Source organism: Urocitellus parryii, chromosome 3 (genome assembly GCF_045843805.1).
Source record: "Urocitellus parryii isolate mUroPar1 chromosome 3, mUroPar1.hap1, whole genome shotgun sequence".
NCBI classification, from domain to species: Eukaryota; Metazoa; Chordata; class Mammalia; order Rodentia; family Sciuridae; genus Urocitellus; species Urocitellus parryii.
In genome coordinates this window covers 193,007,738-193,027,969 of record NC_135533.1, presented here as the reverse complement: position 1 = coordinate 193,027,969, position 20,232 = coordinate 193,007,738, and the positions used below count along the sequence as shown (strand labels likewise).

General features: G+C 40.4%; 1 protein-coding gene across 2 annotated transcripts in view; it reads right to left on the bottom strand.

Moving 5' to 3' along the window:
- Positions 1–20,232, bottom strand: part of Stac (SH3 and cysteine rich domain) — a 157,969-nt gene that overhangs the window by 8,000 nt on the left and 129,737 nt on the right. For both annotated transcript variants that reach the window (XM_026406409.2, XM_026406417.2), the window contains 2 exons: positions 4,787–4,838; positions 4,546–4,683 (listed from right to left, as the gene is read on the bottom strand). In XM_026406409.2, coding sequence (XP_026262194.1) covers positions 4,546–4,683; positions 4,787–4,838 — 190 coding nt within the window. The remainder of the gene's footprint in view (positions 1–4,545; positions 4,684–4,786; positions 4,839–20,232) is intronic.

Genomic DNA, 20,232 nt, shown 5'->3' with positions numbered 1-20,232 from the left:
TGGACTGAAACCTCTGAAACCATGAGCCAAAATGCATCTTTCCTCCATTAGGTCGATTTTCTCGGGCATTTTGTCACAGCAACAGAAAGCTAACACAATATAGGGAGACCCATTTGATTCCAGGTTCAGGCTAACATGTTAGGTTGTGTCTTGAACATGTCTAATTAATTGAAGAGGCTGGTTTTTCCCTCACACGTCCACCCCCCAACTCCCAATGCCCCAGCCAAAGCCCAACAGATTGTCAGTTCAACCATGAAAATGAAGTGTGTGGAGAATTCAGGTATGAAGCCCACTCTCAGAAAAACAGTTTTGGGGAATATGCCAAGGAATCCGTAGGAACCACCCATCAGATGTTCTGCTGCTGGAAATCGATCAACTTGAGCACATTTTAATTTGCCTTCTGGTTTCACTGATTTGTATATGTTTTGATAACATAAAAACAATGCTTAATCTCCAAAGGGGAAGCACAGGGTTATGCTGAGAAAAACAATCAAACATGCTAGCAAGAATATTTAAAACTCTTGCCAGTAAAGATGAACATCCTTTCTGAATTTATTTTACTCAAAAGACTTTCTAAATTTTTGGAACAGGAAGGATACAGTTGGGTAAACTTAAGAGAAGTTGAAAGTGTTGGCATGGAATCAAGCTGGGAAAAGTGCCTGCTTGCTTTGCGGGGTGTGTGTGGCACTAGAATTGGGGTCTCAGTCTCATGATGATGACTCCATGGCCTGGAATACAGAATGGCTCAATAGGAAGCCCATGTGAGTAAGACTTTGTTTTCAAGGGGTCCTCTGGGCCTCAAACATTTGTCTTTATGCCATGTGCCAACCCCAGGAGCCACCAAGGTATATAAGTGGTTCTATACTGTTCAGAAGTTTTCCCACATGGTCTGGAACCCTTGACTCAGTAGACAGCCTTGATTTGGAGTCTGCAGACCTGTGTTTACATTCCTGCCTGACCACTTATCTGATTTTTGTTCCACTTGCAAGGTATGTTGCCTTGGGGAACCTTTGTTGCCTGTTTTATAAAACAAATGATGAATAACCTGCAGAAATCACAAGGCATGAGTACAAGCTCAAAGAAAATGTTGCAGGTACCTAAACTTTATAAATATTATATAACTTATACATGACATGATTAAATAATGGCTAATAAAGATGATAATATCATTATTAAGACACTATTGAGGGGCTGGTTGTAGCTCAAGTGGTAGAGTGCTTGCCTGGAACATGTGAGGCACTGAGTTCAATCCTTAGCACCATGTAAAAATAAAATAAAGATATTGTGTCTACCTAAAACTAAAAAAATTAAATAAATAAAATTTTAAAAAGACACTATTGAGAGAAAGTCTAAGACAGTATTAATTTGTTCTTTTCTTTTTGGTAAATCGAGACTAGAGATAAAAGGTTCTCTTTGAAGGGGCAGACCCAAAACAGGTCATTACAATCCAAAAAAAAGGAACAGCTATGAGAGGTCTGCATATACTTTTAGGGGAGGCAGAGTGGTCTGTGGTATCTGCTGGGGTGCAAGGATGTGGGTGTTCCCTAGGTAGGCTGTCACTAAGAGGTGTCCCTCAGATGCCACCACTCTGTAGAGGCAGACAATGGCGTCTGCTGTTACCTCTTTGGGGAGTGTGCAGAACTGATATGTTATGGAAAACACTAATTGTAGGAAGAATCAACATCACTGGGCGGAAAATACGCCAGCACATCCATGGCTTTTGATCTCTTTAAAGAATACATGGTGTCCAAAGCAACCAGGTAAAAGAGAGGTGGCATAATTTATAAAATGCAGCATATCCTAAAGTGGACCTACCATATAAGCAATTTTGATAAAAGTGAAGAATGTCACTTATGAGCAAAACTACAGAAGCAGGGTGAAATCATAGAGCTCAGTGACAACATTTCCTCCATCATTAGACAGCATATGCCTCTTGGGGTATTTGTGTTTATATATTGATATAAATAGCAGCTGCTGCAATTAGATCTGACAAAGGTGGGATGTGGTGGTGTGTGGAGGTGTTGATAGGGTGTTGCATGTGGGCCAGCCTGCACCTGTGAAGGCGGGGCCCCAGAAAGCCATAGCAACCCTGAGTTCCTTTACATTATTAGATTCAAAAGATTAAGAGTGGATATTTTTAGTTTCCTTCTTTTTAAATTTTTTTTTTCATAAACTAATGATGTAAAAGTAATTTAAATAGAAAAAAACCAACCCAACCCTCTCTTTTTTCCCCAATATTTATGTTAACTGTCAATACCATTGTATCACTATATCATTAATATTTAATTTTATGACCTTCACTGGTTATGAACCATCATTTAAGATGGTGATACAATATTTGAAGATCTCTGTTCTCTCTCCTAAGTTTCTTCTCACTTCTCCACAGGAAGGAGATCTGATTTGGCCACATGGGCCAGGGGGTTTATCACTGTCCATTAAAGCTTCCCCCTATCTTGCTCCTCCTGGTAGGTCACCAGCCACCTTGTCTCCTTTGCCACTTATGCTATACCTTTTCTTACCCTCTATGCTCTCCTATGGCCACCAGGTGCCACAGGGTCCTGAGATTCAGCCTAGCCATGGTGGTGGTGGTGGTTGTGATGGTGAGGAGAGGTGGGGCAGGGATATAATAAGGAAGTCTTTGAGGTCCCTAGGTCACAATTGGTACTCCAGGTTCACCATGGTTCCAAGAAGGAAAACGGGGCCTCAGACCCCATCTGCATTTATGTCTCTCCTTTTGTGTTTACCTGGGGAGAGCAGTGTGACTGGGGTCCATCTGAGTCAGAATCCCAATATTCTGTTCATTATATTATGATAATACCATCAAAACTGCTTTGTTTCCTAACATTAGGCCCTAAAGATAGTATTACTATTGGCTTAGGTGCCCTGATTGTTGGATGATGGTTCCTAATTCTCACCATTGTGAAGCTGCACTCTGATGGTTACCTTTTTTGCCTCACCCCTCCCCATTACACTATAGAAAGTGGAATTACTGCATTCACGAAGTTGAGCAGTTTTATATCTCTCAATGTATGGCACCAAATCACCATGCAAAATGAGAGTGCTAATATATCCCAGCATTTATAAAAAAGCTAAGTTTTACTGACCTCAACCCCACTTTGTTAAAATATGCAGGGAAAATAAAACTCAGAATTATTGGTCTCTTATTTTTAATAACTTTTATTTACTTCAATATAGGGGGAGGAATAGTTTAACTTCTTTTTTAGAAAAGCTATTCCTTCATAATTTTTCTTTTGATTTTTTTTCTAGAGATTATTTGAATAGCCATAAAGAAAAGGAAAATCCTTATTCTTTGAGGGTGTATTGTTTCAAAATGATAAAGATATTTGGATTCACATGTGGCATATAAAATGGTGGGTTATGTTGGGTAAACAATGTTTGAAACTATAAATTAGATATTATAAAGTAATGACTCTGTATGTGTGTATGACTTAGAAACTATCTTTGAAGGCAGTTCCAAAAACATATTCAAGATATGTTTTGAGTAACTCTATTGGATATAGCTGCATTAAACTTATTCATGCATTTTTCATTTTGTACTTTCTTGTGGGGTCAGTCTCACCATTTTTCTCTAGTGGCATATATTGCCAGGGGGAATATTAGAATTATTATATCAAGGACTCGGGAAGAGAGGCACTGGCTTTTGAATTCCAAAATTGGTGATTGAAGTCCACTGTGAGACTTCATTGGGAGAGAAAAGAAATGTCTAATTTCCTGTTCCCTATATCCTCTCCTAATATATCCAGAACAATCTTGCAGGTCGGAGCATATTTTTAGCCCTGTCTCAGTTGGAAGAAGACAAAGAGAGGAAGAATAGAACAAAGCCATGTTGTGATGGTTCTATCCGCATTCCAGGGATGAGATGGGGAAGCCAGATGCAAGCACCTTAAAGACATAGATGCAGAGGGCTCAGGAACACTGACAGTTTCCTGAAGAACTCCAGATCCAACAACAGCACTTGAACAATGTGGTGACAGACACGTCTAGATAGCGGTAGGGAGATGTCCAGCACATGGACCTGTGATGGTCCTTGGTCATCTATCTTTTGTCTATGTCTTATGCTATGATGTGAAGGTGTCATGGTCTTCAGGGAACAGGTAGAGGCTTGGAGTCTGGACAAAGAGGCTTAAGAGGGGTACCTAGGATTGGAGACAAATGCAATAGACTTTGGAATAGAGTAACATCCAAGTATTCCCAGGAGATGACGATGGTACACTTTGGGCACAAACACAAAGCTCAAACTAGAGTAGCTGCTCACATGTGTAAGTAAGACTGGTCCCAGGGAAAAGTGCAGGACTCCCTACTTCTACCATGAAGTTATATGTTCCTCTGGTGAACAGACACCATCAGGTGAGCTTCCTAACATTTTGGCTGCATGTTTTTAGATACTAAGGATGCTAATAAGGTTGAAGTAAGAAAATGTTTTCTCAAATGTAATACTTTATCATTTCATTCATCCCGATTTTTGTGTATCATCCATATGTGGGTTGATCATACAGGGAGTGTGCATGTGTCTGCTTTACTCACCTGGTTCTCTTTCAGTGTTATCTGCCCCTGCTCCTTACACCCAATGAACGTTCTAACACATCTAAAAATCTTCTCGTTTTGTTGTACTCTCTGAACAAAGTTGGCTGGAAAGAAGCCGATCCTGTCTTGAATTTTCCCCTGGAAGGAAAAAAAGGAGACATTCATTTCCATTTGTGACATTTATCGTAATTATAATTACCAAATGATTTTTTTTTCCTTTTAAAGAAAGAGAAATACTTGCTTTCCACCAGTCTTCATTGGAATCTTCTAGAAGAGTAATTATGTCTCCTGGCCTAAAATGGAGAATGAATGAGTTGGGTGGGGAAATAGGAGCAGGAAAAACATGAAAAACAAAAGACATATATGATATTTTGAAATCAGTAGATTTTTTCATTAATGCAAACGATCCCACTATAAGTAGAAATAAAATAAACATGACTTTTACCAATTCTTCCTACCCAAGATAGAAAGCAAACACACTTTCTACACTGCATGTAAAAAATAATCCTTATTTTCATTTTGACACATAGATGATCATATTTTCATTAAAAAAACTCCAAAATTTAGAAGTCAAGAAGTTTCAAGGTGCAATTCCCCCTCTGTCCCACAATTCTCCTCCCATCCTACACACTTAGATGATATATAACTAAGTATATGTATTTTTTAAAATTATTCTTGTTAGAATACATGACAGTAGATTGTATCTTAACATGTTATACATACACGGAATATAACTTATTCTAATTAGGATCCCTTTTTTTTTTTTCACTTTGGTGCTGGGGATTGAATCCAGGGCCTTGTGCATGTGAGGCATGCACTCTACCAACTGAGCTATATCCCCAGCCCCAGGGTTCCATTTTGTAGTTGTGCATGATGTGGAGTTACACTGGTCGTGTATTCACATATGATCATAGGAAAGTTATGTCCAATTCATTCTACTGTCTTTCCTATTCCTATCCTCCCTCCCCTCCCTTCCTTCCCCTTTGTCTGATCCAATGAACTTCTATTCTCCCTGTACCCTCTATTGTGTGTTAGCATCCACATATCAGAGAAAACATTCAGCCTTTGTTATTTTGGGTATTTTTTTGCTTAGCGGTAACATCTATAATTAATTGGTCATTCTCTTTATGATCATCTATCTCTTTGTGATCTCTTTATTATCTCCTTGTGACTGCTTTTATGCTTTTATTTATCTCTTTATGATCATCTATAAAGTCTCAATAACTTCTTGAAATCTAGCACACTTCTGCTTAGTCCCACTTTCCCTCTTTGCCACTTTGATATCGAGGTAATTGGGAGTCTTGTTCTAGACTTGTGTGTGTTTATGTCATTCATCAAGAATGACTTGGGTTTAGCTGAAGACTGAGTGTTTGTGCTGGTTTTGGCGTTGTAGATGTGGTTGTTGTTTGCTATTTCTTGCCTTCCCCCCCTGCCCCCCCCCAATCCAGGTGTGGGGATAGGTAGAGGAGAGAGAATGTGTGCTTTGACTCCTTTCTCTCAGTACTTTCTGGAGCCTTTACAATCCCAAGACTTACTTTTCCCCTTTGGAAATTTCTGTAAACTTTTCTCTGTTGTATGTTTCACTGTTTTCTCTCATCTTTCCTTTGGGTACCTCTAGTCAACACATGTTGGACCTTTGGGATCCCTCTCCATACCTTTTGTTTTTCTTACATATTTCCCATTTGTTTTTTCTCCCTCTGTATTAAATTTTTTCCTTATTTTTATCTTCCTCATCATTTATTTTGTATCTGGGATCCTCTATTTTTTATCTGAATACTAAGAATTTTTGAACAAAGAAAAGCTAGTAAGTATTTTTCAAGTGTTTTTAGAAAAAAACTAATATTCAAGAGTTCTTAGTTGCTGACATTTCTTTTTCTTTCTTTCTTCTTCTTTTTTTTTTTTGTTTGATTGGATATTGAAAGATCAAACCCAGACAGTCTATTCACTGAGCTAAATCCCCATCCCTCCCCTTTCTGTTTTTCTTTTGCACTATGATTTCACTAAATTGCTGAGGCTGTCTTTATTATTTTCTGAAAAAATATCTGACAGTTGCTTTCTATGATGAATGCAATGTTATAATGGATCTTTTGGGGAGTATTATATTTTTAAAGACACTATTTCTTTCCTTTGTTGAAGTTTTTCCTGTAGGATCAGTTGCCCTGACCTTTATCATATCCCTTCTCCTTCATGTCAAAGGATCTTCTTGAACATCTGGCATTTCTTGGTTGTCTCTTTATATTAACCACTGAGATGGAGGCAGGTGGATGTGGCCAGCTGGGTGGGCTTCTCTGCTATTACACCCATCTGGTCTGCCCTGGGTCTCTCTCCCAAGCACGAGGGCTGTCTACAGGTTCTGCTGAAGGGAGTGGGGTATGCCAAGCAATGCACATGGGCCTCTAAGACTTTGGCTTAAAATAAACACATTGTCCCTCTGCCTCATTTTACTGGCCAAAGCAAGTCACAAGGCCAGTCTAGACTCCAGGAATGGGGTAACAGGTTCCACCTCTGTGTGAAAGGAATTGCAATCTCATGACATAGGTCATGAATATAGGGAGAGGTGAAGAATTAGGAGCATGAATGCAATCAATCGGCTGCAGACTCCCCCCATGTTTTCCCCTGGATTTTCTGTGTCTATTCCAATGTGTTCCTACATCTCAAGCTTTTTTTTCCCCAGTGTTGTTTGGTTTCTGGACATCTTCACTGTTCTCACCCTAACTACAATTGCTGTAGTCTGCAGGTGAGTCCCAAGATTCCTGGTTTTCCCTTGGCATTCTTTCTGTTTTCTAGGACTGTTAAGGAAGTATCCTTAAAAAAAAAAAAAAGATATTTTTGGACATTCTTAGGAAATGGAGCAAGAGAGAAAGCAGATTCGTGTGCTCATTTTGCTACTCTGATTCAATCTCCTCTGCTGTCATTTTCAATTCTCAGTTAATATCTATCTTGGTTGGGGATTCCGATCTAACAGGCTTATAGCACCTGAAGCATTAAACACAACTGGCATTTCAGTGTTCTGACAGTCACAGTTGTATGCCGAAGCTACAGAAAGCGAGGTGGCTGAAAAATCACTCTTTCCCAGGTGAGGGATTTAATTAAGCAGCAAGGTTGAAAATCAATGTGGAAAAATCTTCTAGGCTCCAGCAGATTTTATTTAACCCAGTAACCTAAGAAACTGTGTGTCAGTATCAAACATGATGACTTGGCTGCTGGTTTGGTAGCAATTGCAAATACATAATAAAGCTGAAGACTGGGGGAGGTACTGCTCCTGAGGGTGAAGGAAGAGACTGCTGAACCTGTCCTTGGATTTTATAGTCTAGCTAGAGACTCTGTAATCGGGCCCAGAAGTGAATGGTCCAGAGTGCATGCCCCATGTTAACTATACGTTAGAATATGGCACTTACTAGAATAGAGGCTTTAAGTTTATAGAAATACCAGACATACTCCTGACAGTGTGAGATGGATTCTATCCTGTTCTATAAAAAGCTCCACCAGTGTCAGAAAATTGCTTGGTGAGTGAGTATAGTTAAATGTATTCTTTTTTTTTTTTTTAAGGGAGGGTTACTAGGGATTGAACTCAGGAGCACTCAGCCATTGAGCCACATCCCCAGCCCTATTTTGGATTTTATTTGGAGACAGGGTCTCACAGAGTTGCTTAGGGCCTGGCTTTTGCTGAGGCTGCCTTTGAACTCAGGATCCTCTCAGCCTTCTGAGCTGCTGGGATTACAGGCATGTGCCACTGTGTCTGGCCTCAACCATAATTCTTTATTTTTATTTTTCTGTTTGTTTACTTGATCATCCAACAAATATTTACAGAATGCAGATTCTGAAAGAGCCATTTTACTAGGTGGTAGGTGAACTATGGTGAATGAAATCCTCACTGGAATGAATATTATGGATACTAAGTAAGTAAATAGTTAACAAAACATTTAATAAATATATAACTAATAATAAATGCATACTGTATATGCATGATCAATGCATACACAATTATAAGTTGTCCCAGGGGCTATGAAGGAAATAAATAGGAGATAGCCATAAAGAATAAAAGTGGCCACCTACTGAGATTAGTCAAATAGTCTAAGCCTCTGGAAGAGACAGTTAATATGGCTCTTCACTGCAGGGAGGATCTTTCTCTGGGGCAACAACTGCTTAACATCTGAATGAGCAGACCTGTGGCTGTGGGATTTGTATCCCCCCTGCCTACCCAGGTACCACCTAACAATCTCAGCATTCTTTGCCACTGGCTGCACTCAGAATCCTTTCCACTCTGTAATACTTTTTTTTTTTTTTTTAAATGTGTTGATCAGTTTTGAAGTCCTACAGGCTGGTTCATTCCCTTCTTAAGCAGCTGATTAAATCCATACCGTTAGTCACTTCCCTTCCCAAGGCTCTCCCACTCTGGATCATTGTGCACCAGCTTTACCCACCTACTCTGGGGTCGGGCCAGACAATGAGGGGAAAGGCCTATGCTTTTGAGTCTATAAATTACTCAAATTAGCCCCTCTATAGGGAGCCCAAGCAAACCCCATGGCTTTCCATGCATAAGCTGCCCCTGCAGCTCCTGCTGGTTGTTTCCCTGACTCCCAGGCACAAGCCCCATGTGGCTTTTCTTGGCAGCCCTTCCCTCCTCATCCTTTCTTAACTTAGTTCTCTTCTGCCACCGTGCTGGTGTGCTGTGTTGTGCCACCAAAGAACTAAATTAAAACATTGTGCCAAGCAGCTTTTCATAGAGAGGTGAGCCTTGCCAGGGGTCCCTGGGGAGCAGAGGTCTCTACTGCTTGCCATTCTCCTCTGCCTGGTTGCTCTGAAGAATGAACACGGCAGTGTGAGACTCTGCCTGCAGCTGTTTCACACTTATGAAACAGAATCCCTTTCCATGGAAAGATCCTTGATTCAGGTTATTACATTTCAGGTATGAGCAAAGTCCTTTTCTGGCCCAACAGTTATTCTCTTTCTTTCAGGTGATTTTATGCTTCTGATCCATTCTATCTAGATTTTATAATTTCACTCTTGGACTAATATGATGAGGCTTCAAATACTTAAGTTTTTTTTTTTTTTCCTCCCTGTGCTTAATTCAATCAGAGCATTCGAAGTACAGGTCAAAGCTCTGCTTGCACAGCAACCCAGAATTATACACCCTGGACCCAAAGTCAGAATCATACACCATGACCAAAAGTATAATGCCATTCATAATAATAAAAGTATCAATTTTCTATTTTGTGAAAACAGATCAGATCACCACATGGGCTCTTCTCTTTAGCTTGCTTAGTAACATTTGTCATAGGCCCAGAGGAAGATGCTCAGGTTGGTTATATCATGATTGATAGGAAATGTTGAAATGGTAAGGGAACCATGGGTTAGCAGGAATAGAAGCAAAACACCTAAAGCTAACTGTAGAATTATGGCTTCACACTGAGGAGGATACAGTTAATTGCGTGTGACTATGTGTATGCACATGCCAAATAGATGACTGTTCTCTGGGTTCATTTCTCAGCGGTCCCTCTGCCTCTCTCCTTTCTCAATTTTCCACATGGGCACTGGGACCCATCTTTTCCATCACCAGATGAACTGGCTTTAGGGACTCTGCAGGTTGTGAGAGCACAGACGATGTGAACAGTACAGGCACAGCCTGGTTGGCTGCGTGGATCCAGATGTTGTATGGCTGGGAGCTCCCAGAGCTGAACTAAGCCCCCACTGCCCAGCCCTTTTCCATTCCCCATGCAGATTCCAGAAGTGGAGACACTGATACCCTCCAGAGCAGGTCACTTCTTCCATAGAACACCTTCTCCACTGTCTGACACAACTTGAGACCTCAGACTGGCTCTACTTGGAGAAGCACAAAGCAGCAAGATCTGGGCTCTTCTTTGCTTTCTAAATGATTTGGAGGTACTGACTATTCAGGAATTCAGAAGAAGTGTGTCATTCCCTACTCTTCCATCTCTGCCTGTTTAGTCAAAGGAGATTATAGGACAGTGTCAAGTTCATATTTTTTCAGTGCCCATGGTATTTTAGCACTGGAATTACAAAGATGAAAAGATTCTCTAAGCCTCAGTTTTCTTAACTCTGAGTGCAATATCATCAAAAAAAATTTTTTTTGAAGACTAAATGCAGTAATATTTTGTACAGCACATTTAGATAAGTCCACAACAGATGGTGTCCATTATTGTCATTAAGTCATAATTACGGGCCTCAGGATTTTGATAATCTCAGAGGATAAGGATGTATAAGGTGGTAATTTATAGTGAGTCTCATCGATGAATGAGAAACAAATAGTAGCAGGACAAAACCAAGCATGGAATTGATCCCTAACCAAAAAAAAAAAAAAAAAAAAATCTCCAAACACACAAATGTGTTTACATCTCAGCTATCTCATTTATATTTTTATGCTTATGTGTTATGCATAATAAATGTTATGAACTATATTTACTTTGTGATGTTGCTATGTGGAAATCCTTGGCAATGTGAACGATATATGATAAAAATGCTGTTTTCCTCCCAAGTTTGTAATATTTCACTTGAAAATTAGACGATCTAGTGTGCATTGCCCTTTACCAAAAAAAATATATTTATTTATTTATTTTTTTGAGACAGACTCTTGCTATGTTTCTGAGGTTGGCCTTGAACTGGGATTCAGGCTGGGGTTGCAGACTTGTACCACTGTGCCAGGCTGCACTACCTTTCAAATGAGTGTTCCAATGTTTTTTTGTTAGAGGCAGTTGTTAAATGAGAGTCTTTGATTTTGACTTTAGTGGCTTCAGACCTTGGTCTGTGGTGTAATTCAGAGTTTTGGAAAAGCTTCTCCTTGTTTTCATGTCAACCCCTACCCTCTTACCCCTCCACTCTAGGTAGTGACCACAAGGGTATATCTGGGACCAGGAGCTGGACATAGTATTCCAGTTTGTAGGTGACTGATTGCAATGGTGACAAGCACATAACCTGGAGGGGGACCATGGTATTCACTGAGTGAAGTGGGCATTTTTCATACAAGTAAACAGATTCTGAGAGACTCTTCTGCTTGGATTCAAGGTTTGAATCCACGATTAACTCTACTAAATCAAGCTTCCTCTGGTACTACTCGTGCCTTGCCAAAACTCATCAGAACTGCTCAATTTACACTGCAGGCATTGTGGGCTGTCTTTAATAGGTCATACCCTTTCTCATTTATTAGACAAAAATCAAAGCTTTACAAATCAAGCTTTACAGCAAGCATCATTGCTCAGCCCAAACAGATGTCCTAATGGGAAAAAGCATCAGGGCAAAACCAAGTTAATAGGAGCAAAAAAAGGAACTCAGTTAAATGGCTTCATTAATTTTAGAACTACTGCTTAAATTTTCACTGGACCCATTTCCAAATTTGTATTATCCTGGTCCAGATCTTTTACAGTTTGGGCACATGAGTAGAAGGTAACCAGTATGAACTTTGCAGTATGAATTTGTCTTACGTTGATATTTGTAAGACTCTTTGCAACTTTCCCAAGTCCATAGGCCAGCAAGAGTATTCAGCTGAAGGACTATTTGGAAGGAATTTGGTAAATGTTCCTGAACTGTCATGGATCACGCTCTCCAGAACCTAATTGAGAGAGGCATTTGAGTGAGCGGGAGGCTGCTAACCACATTAGTGACATTCGGGAAGATCTGGGTTTCTTGACATAGAGCAGCAGCAGAACATAATATGCATCAGAGACTTTCCTCAAATAGCCTTAATTGCATTTTGATGTCCTGGTGACTGTGAAGATTATTTTTAAATCAAATTGGTGCATTAGAATTACATTTAGCTTTAATTAAGTTGATGCATTTGCCAAGTAGTAATGTACTTAGAGAACGGGAACGAGACACCAACAGGGTGTTTTTCTGCCTTACTCTGTCTCAGGGGGCCTTACTTTCTTATTTTATGGAGGGTTTAGGAAAACTTGCAAGGTGAAGGACATTAGAATGTAAGTCATTGGCCCAAAATCAAACCCAGACCTGGTCACGGAGTATCAACAGAGAATCAGGAAACCTGCCTGAGTTCTGGTTTTGTGTCTGCCACTGGCCCACTGCATATCTTTGGATCAGTCACAGTTGTTCTCAAATCTGGCAGACAATCAGAATCTAGGACAGCACTTAACCATGCAAGTGGGGTTTAACTCTGTAGGTCTAGGAGGAGTCTAGTAATATTTAAAATAATGATTTTAGTAATATTTCCAGGAGATTCTTATGGCTTGTAGCTAGAGACTTTACCATGGTAACCAGAGTTTTCTCCTAGTCTTTGCTTTGGTAACTTCACAGTTTTGCTAAAAGAACTCAAGGGGATGCTGGGGGAAAAAAAAACTGTGAAAGACTTTGCAATGGGCAGAAATATTATACTGCCCTGGTGACCTGTCTAATGTACCCTTTCAGGTTAATTTCTCCTCTTCCAATGCCTTTATTTTACATCTCATGAGAACTATAGAAAACTGATAATAATGAAAATCATTCTTGTGCATAGAAATGCAAGTGAGTTGTGTCTGGTAGAATCTCATCAGTTATTATCCCACGAATGCTGACCAGTTTTGCATCTGCTTGTAAATCCACATCTGCATTCCTCATTGCCTGCAGATGTGTGATGCAACTGAATTCTCCCTTGAACCAGGGATGGCGTCTTACCGGTTCTTTCATCATTTAATTAGTTAAATAAAAATTTGACATGTTTACGTTTGCGTGAGAATCATGATTTTATCTTAAGAATTTCTCCTTTAACAGAAGTGACATTTTATGAACGACCTACAGATCACAAGATTCCTGGCCTTAACAACACTACTGTAAAAAGTAATATGAGCGACCTAGTGGGATAAATGAATATACTGCCTAAATCCACTGACTAAAGAAGAATTGAGACAGGATGGATAAAGAGTCAACATTTCACTTCATATTTCAAATTAGCTAGTGGAGAAAGTTTTGAATATTATCAACATAAAGAAATAATAAATGTTTAAAGTGATATGCAATTACCCTGATCAGATCAATGATGTTGTATACACTTATTGAAGTATCACAGGGTATCCCCCAAATACATACAATTATGTGTCAATTAAAAAAATAGGTCTAACCCCTTAAAAAAATTATTAACTTTTTTCAGAAAGGAAATCTACCCCAATTGACAGAAGATGGAAATATGGGTCAGAGAAAGACTCCCTGGGTTCTAACTCTGAACTTCCACTTTCTACCTGTGAGATCTTGGGCTCAGTTCTCCCACCTCACCTCCCAAAAGATTAAGAACCATAAATTATCTCACTGGAAGATGAACTAAACAGCCAGGTGTCCATTCACTAAGCATTACCAAGTTCTAAGGCAGTCTTTCCAGAATCAAGACTGAAATGGAAATAGTTATCGAATAGACTCCTGCCCCTGCAATTGACTTCACCACTTTTTCTGGAATGGGGTGTGCATTTGATTCTCATGATTCTCTGAGCCTCCAAGCCTGCTTCAATGCCCCTCTGGGCACCTATCACTCCTTACAATACCTCCCACTGGGTTATAACTTCTTGTCCTCTGCTGCTCCTAACCCTGTGACCCACTGGAGCTCTTTGAGAATGAATCCTGGAAACAGCCATACAAGGGTTAAAAACAATTTCAAGTTGTGCTTTGAGAAAAGTGGGAAGGGGTGAATTCAGGCTATCATATCCCCAGAGGTTCTTGCAAATATTAGCTAAGGAGACCCGTGATTGTCTGCTTTCATTGACTCATTCATGGAAAATGAGAGGCTGCTTCCAAGAGTCTGGAGATTCATAAATCTAAAACCTTATTTGGGGATTAAAAGAAGATATGTTTTTCCTTGAACCCCCTTCCCTCAATTTAGGTGTTCTAACTTGCACTGAAGGAGCAATTAATTTGTATCCTTTTGAGAATCTGCTAATATTGGGGAAGCAATTTCTGCTGTCAGCTCTATAAGCCTTCTTATCTTGTCCTTTTTCCCCATTATGAAAAATGGCCATTATCATATAAATCTGGGAAGAACTAATAAAAATGAAAATGACTTAGATGTGGAAAGTTGAAATGGATTCTTAGGAATAGGCATCTTATGGCACTAAAATATGCATTTTAACCTTTCAATCCTCTATTTGCTCTCAATTGTTTGTTTCAGAATCCTTAAGATGCTTTAAGCATTTGTGTTTACTTGGAGTTATTTATGTCTGCTAATTATTTACATGAAATATCAACACGGCAAAGGGATAGGAGTTTGCCTTGTTGTTTGAAAGACAAGGTGCCTTGGTGAGAATAAGAAGTCATGAATCTCCATTTTGCAGCCTTCTGAATCCCCAAACAGTGAGGATATTGGGACTAGTTACTTGCAAGCGCTGAAGGCAGTGTTTACTTTCACCAGAAAGCTAAGCATGGGTTATCAAGCAGTGTCTAATGATGCTTGTGTGTTTGTGTGTGTGCATGTATGAATAAATGTGCATTTGTGTATGTACAAGTATGTGAATGTGTATGTATGTGAAAGTGTTGCTGAATTTGTGTGAATCAACTGTGATGGTGAGTGTGATTGGGAGAGTTTGTGCATATGTGAGTGCATTGCACACCTACACACCCAGATGGGCAGAAAAATGATTTGATTCAGTCGACGTGAATTCATGAGGCAGGGCATGACATCAGTGACGCCAGTGTCCATTGTGATGGGGTTCTCATTGATTATTATAATGGGATTCTCCAATTTATATTTCAAGTAGCATTTTAAAGAGCTTTGCTCATGAATTAAAGTGACAGTTCATAAAATGTAATTTTTAGGACTCTTCAGAAACTTGACAATAAGCCTTATAAAGGAAATTAAGTCTTAATTATCCATTACCTATCCAAGCCCATTATACCCCAATAGAGGGACTTGGGTAGCTTTTTAATATTCTCAGACCTGCATTCATTAACAATGGTCTGGAGACCCCATGAACAATGGCATTGTATCTTAGGTGTCAGCGGTAAACCTGCATACCTATAGCATGTCATTCCAGTAACTGCAAGACCTACTCAGGATAGTATCAGGAATCACACAGATTCCTTATTGCTGGACCAATTAGATAAAGACTCCCTGGCTGTGCTGGAAGCCCTGAGAGGGTGTTTCACTGTTTCCTCTGCCAAGTCTTTAGGGAAGTGTAAATGAGTTTATTTAAAAGACGGTGAAATAAAGATATACTGAAAACATGAAAATTATGAAGAGAAGTTATCTAAAATATACTGTGCATCTCATTTCATCCTGGGCATGAAATCCCACATTTTATTTATATGATCTTGTGTAACACTCAGTCTCCTAGGAAGGAGAACACAGGGCTCTGAGAGATTAAGATTTGCTCAAATTAATGCAAATACTAAGTATCAGAACTGGAAACCAGAGCCAGCCTATTTGACTCCCAGACATTGCCTTTTCCTGCCCCACCACCTTGCTATCTCCTACTCTAGACTGTGATGGTAGAAAAAGTAAATCACCATGATCAGCTCCAAAGGTTGGGGTGGGTAATGGTGCCCCAACAGCAAATAAATTTATGACTTTTATTTGGCACTGAAACTATAGAAAAGCAGACGGTGGGAAGCCTCTCTTGTGTATAGCACTTGGAGATTAAGTATGGACCTCAGCACTTTAAAGAGGGGCATTTACTGCCCTAAGAATTGGGGAGTAGCAACTGGCTCTACCTCTCCTATCCCAACTCTGAGTGCTTCAGTAAAGGCTCAGCAGGACATCTTCCTGATTCCCTTCAATCCTTTGATATTTATTGATGGACCATGGGTCCTTTGGGTCTCCCCTTCCACAATTTCTTCTTAACACATAATATTCACTGGGCTTAAGGACTGTCTCCTCCAGGAAACAGACCCTGGCTAATGCTTCTAGCTTGCTTTGCATCTCCATTAATGGTCCATTATATTACCCTGGACTCTATTTGCCTGCTAATTGTCCAGCATGAGTTCAGATCACTTCCATAATGCTTATTCACTCATCAAATATTTACTCTCAGCTAGGTTTCAAGAACAAACCATGCTCCAGGTTTTTAAGGGTTAGTAATTACAGAATTGTTCTCATGGAGGAGAGATGGAGATTACCCAAATAATTTCAGAAAAATAAAAATACAAGTGGAGGTAAGTGCTTTGAATGAAAAAAAAAAGTAGTGTCATAAAAGTAGGTTTTAGAGGAAACTAATTTGGTTTGAGTGTATCAGGAAGGGATGTACCAACAAGGTGAACTCTGAGCTGTGATCTAGCGGATGGATAATAGTCAAGGGGCACAGTGTGTAGGTGTGTGTTTGATGGAGGAGATGGTGGGTGGATATGAAGATACAGGAAGGAAGAAGACTGAGGAAGAAAAGTTCCTTGGCAGGTGGTAGTGTTCTCTCTCCTTTTGAGGAAGAAAAAAAAAAAAAGGACAGTGTGAATGAGACTGAGAGGTCACCAGAGATGAGACTGGAGGTCTGGAAGTCCTATAATATTCTGTTTTTTTATGCAGAGGCAATGGGAGGACTTCGGAGAGTTTGGAACAAATACATGAGTGTCCTCAGGAGCCCTAACGCACCTTGTACCTCCTTTTCACAGGTCCGGAAGCAGAGGCTCAAATGACTTGTATAACTTTTCCAGGTCTCATGGGTGGCTACACAGCTGAGCAGGTGGCTTGGCTAGGACTTCAATCCAGGCCAAGTGATGCCCACTCTTTCTATCTTCAAACATCCAGTGAACCCATGCTGCCATATTCTCTGCCCCTACTGCCCCCATTTCTTAATTCTGAAAAGAAAGCATCTACTTTTTGGAGAATTAAACAGAACTGGTTGGAATTAACATAAATTTTAAGTTTTCAGTGTACCAGAGGTTGTTATCTGAATCCTGTAAAGGTTCAGAAAGTCAGATCATATGCCCTATTGTTTGAAAGAGGAGGGGCAGCAGTCTGAATCCACTTTGTCCAGATGAAACTTGGAACTGCGCGTACTATTGCCTAAGAATACTTTCCACCCCAAAGGCATGGTGGGTGGTTGGGGGCAGGCAAGACTGGAAACCAGAGACCAGCTAGAATCTTCTACAGTAATCCAGGTGAGAGGTGAAGGTGGGGATGGATACTGTAAATTTTAGGCAGGGGTCAAGTAGAAATGGCTCATCAAATACATTTGGAGCATGAGGTTGGAGATGCCTCCCTGACTGGATTGTGAGCTGGGCACAGGGTGACATCATTTGCCCTTGGGAACAGGTTTGCAGGAGGGAGGGTAGAGCTGCTCTATTCTATCCATTTCTTGGTAGGCAGGTGGGCAGGTGAGTCTGGAGGTCTGTGGAGAGGTCTGGACCCTTGGCCTTTGGTAGAAAGAACTTCCCTTATTATTGGGGAAATTTATGATGAGGGATTTATGCTGGTTGGCTTTGCCATCTAGGTCTCCTTTGCCCTCTAGTTCAGACTCTATCATTTCCTATACTCTCATCTCCTTTTTTTTTTTTTTTTCCTGAGAACCAGATCCAGCATGCTCCCCCAGATCAGAATGCAGGTGGATAAGACTGGTATTTTATTGAAAGGATTTTTCCCCCCATATGGTTTGAGGAGGAAAAAGATAATTCACAAAGCCCCAGTTCATTCAAGGAATTATACCAAATCCCCAAAGCATTGCCTTACACATTCTAAATCAAGTTCCTGGCTTTTAAAATGGAAACTTGTAATCTCAAGGAAAAAAAAAAAGTGTGATTTATCCCTCCAATCTTGCAGTGCATGCAATGTAGACATTTCACTCCTGGGAATGAATAGTCCTGTTTGCCTCGAAGCAGACTGTAAACGTTTGAGTCGTGACCAGACAACTTGACTTTTAATGGCCTGCAACCAACTAAAATAAGCACACAAAGTTATGACCACCACTAGGAAGCCAGACATTCCTCAGTATCCCCAGTAACTTTTCTGTATTTTTCTGGAATTGCTTTTTAAAATCTGATGACTTCAGAGTAATCTTCTATTATAAAACAGTGGGACCGGTACAACAGGGAGTGGTTAAATTTTAGACACCCAAATGAATCTTGAGGCGCATTCAATATGCTCTACTTATTACAAAGCAAATATATGTCACTCTTGTGTCCATCTGCAGGTAGTAAGTGGTGGACCATTGGCGGAGCAAGGCACCATCTCAGTAGAATCCTAGGATGCTCCGCTCCAACGCATGGTCTTGTCATATGCCTGATGAATAGGGTGCCACTTGATACGTGCCATCCCTTCCTCCTGCCCTGATGATGTCAGAACCGGTGGGGTAGTGTTTACAACTCCAGCCACGGAGCAACATGGGAATTTTACCCAATGATGGAGGAAATGCAGATACATAAGAACTTAATAGTCTGAACAGAACTAAGGAGTCAGTACTGTACTCTGTTCTGGAAAGGCTGGAGAACCACTTGGAAGCTGACTTCAAACTATAACTGAGGCAAAGTTAACCCTGGGGTATGAGCCAGGGGAAGTTGCCAGACTGAGGCAGGATATATCAATCAGCTATTGAGTCTCACCGGTTGCTGTACCCACCCTGAGGGCAGCTGAGCTGCAGAGCTTTGATGGCATAGGGGACCTAGAAAACAGGGTCTAATTGCTGTCCTTCAGTGACTCTCTCCTATAGGGGCTTTGGAAAAAGTGGGAGATGGGCAGGGGACCATATGACACAGGTTTGAAGGGGTGGAATGTCAGCTAGCTCAGGGGAGGGGCCAGGCCTTCTGGGGCCATCTAAAGGGAGTGACGGGTGAGTGTTAACCTGACCTGCATGGTATTTGGACAAGCAGAGTCCGTCCCCAAATGAAAGTGTTCCCCATTGCTCTGGCAATTGGGTAGTTTTTAAGTAGTAGTTGATCTTTCTTTTTTTAAAAAAAATTTTCCCCTTTTTTGAGAAGAGGGAAGAATGAATCTCCAGGGGCTCACTTGACTAGAAAAGCAACCTCTTCTATCCTGCTCTCATGTAGGAGAACACAGAGGCCTTCTCCTGAGATGACTCATGGTTGAGTGTCATGAATGAAGGAAAGAACAATGCCTTTTCCTTGAGATAGGCCAGTGAAAAGGCCCCATTATACAAATTGTAATAACCACTGGGTGTTTATGGTGATTAGGCAATGCGTTATGTGCTTTTTTGAATTCAGCCTCACAACTCCCTTAAGAGGTTGAGGCCATTATTAATCTTTTATAAATAAAGAAATCAAAGTAATAAAATGTTTATAAATTGCCAAAGGTCAAATAATCAGTAGGATGTGAGCCCCACACTGACTCTAGATGGACCACCTCTGAAGCACCAGGAACCTCAAGGTTTGGTAGGGAGAAAGGTTCAGTGTTTGTCAAGGTCACAGTAGTCACCTTACCTTCCCAAGTGTGGCAGTGATCATGAAGTATATGGGTCCCAATTGACTAATAGCTTTCAATTTGATTCTCTCACTAATGTTAATTTGTGGATTAAATGCATTTGTTTTGATTCACTATTAGACTCCAGTGGATGTCCAATACTTTTAATGCTTAACTATCCTTAAGACTCTCATCAGTGTTTCTGTTGAACACATACGAAAACAGTGCTTCTCAAAGTATGGTCCCTGGACCAGCAGCACCATGCAGACTAGTTAGAAATGCAAAATCTCCAGCTCCACCTAAGGTCTGCTGAGTCAGAACCTCTGGGAATGGGACCCAGCATCTATGTGTTGTAGCCCTGCAGATCACTGGATGCATGCTAACATTTAAGAATCACTGCTGGGTGCAGTGGCGCAAGC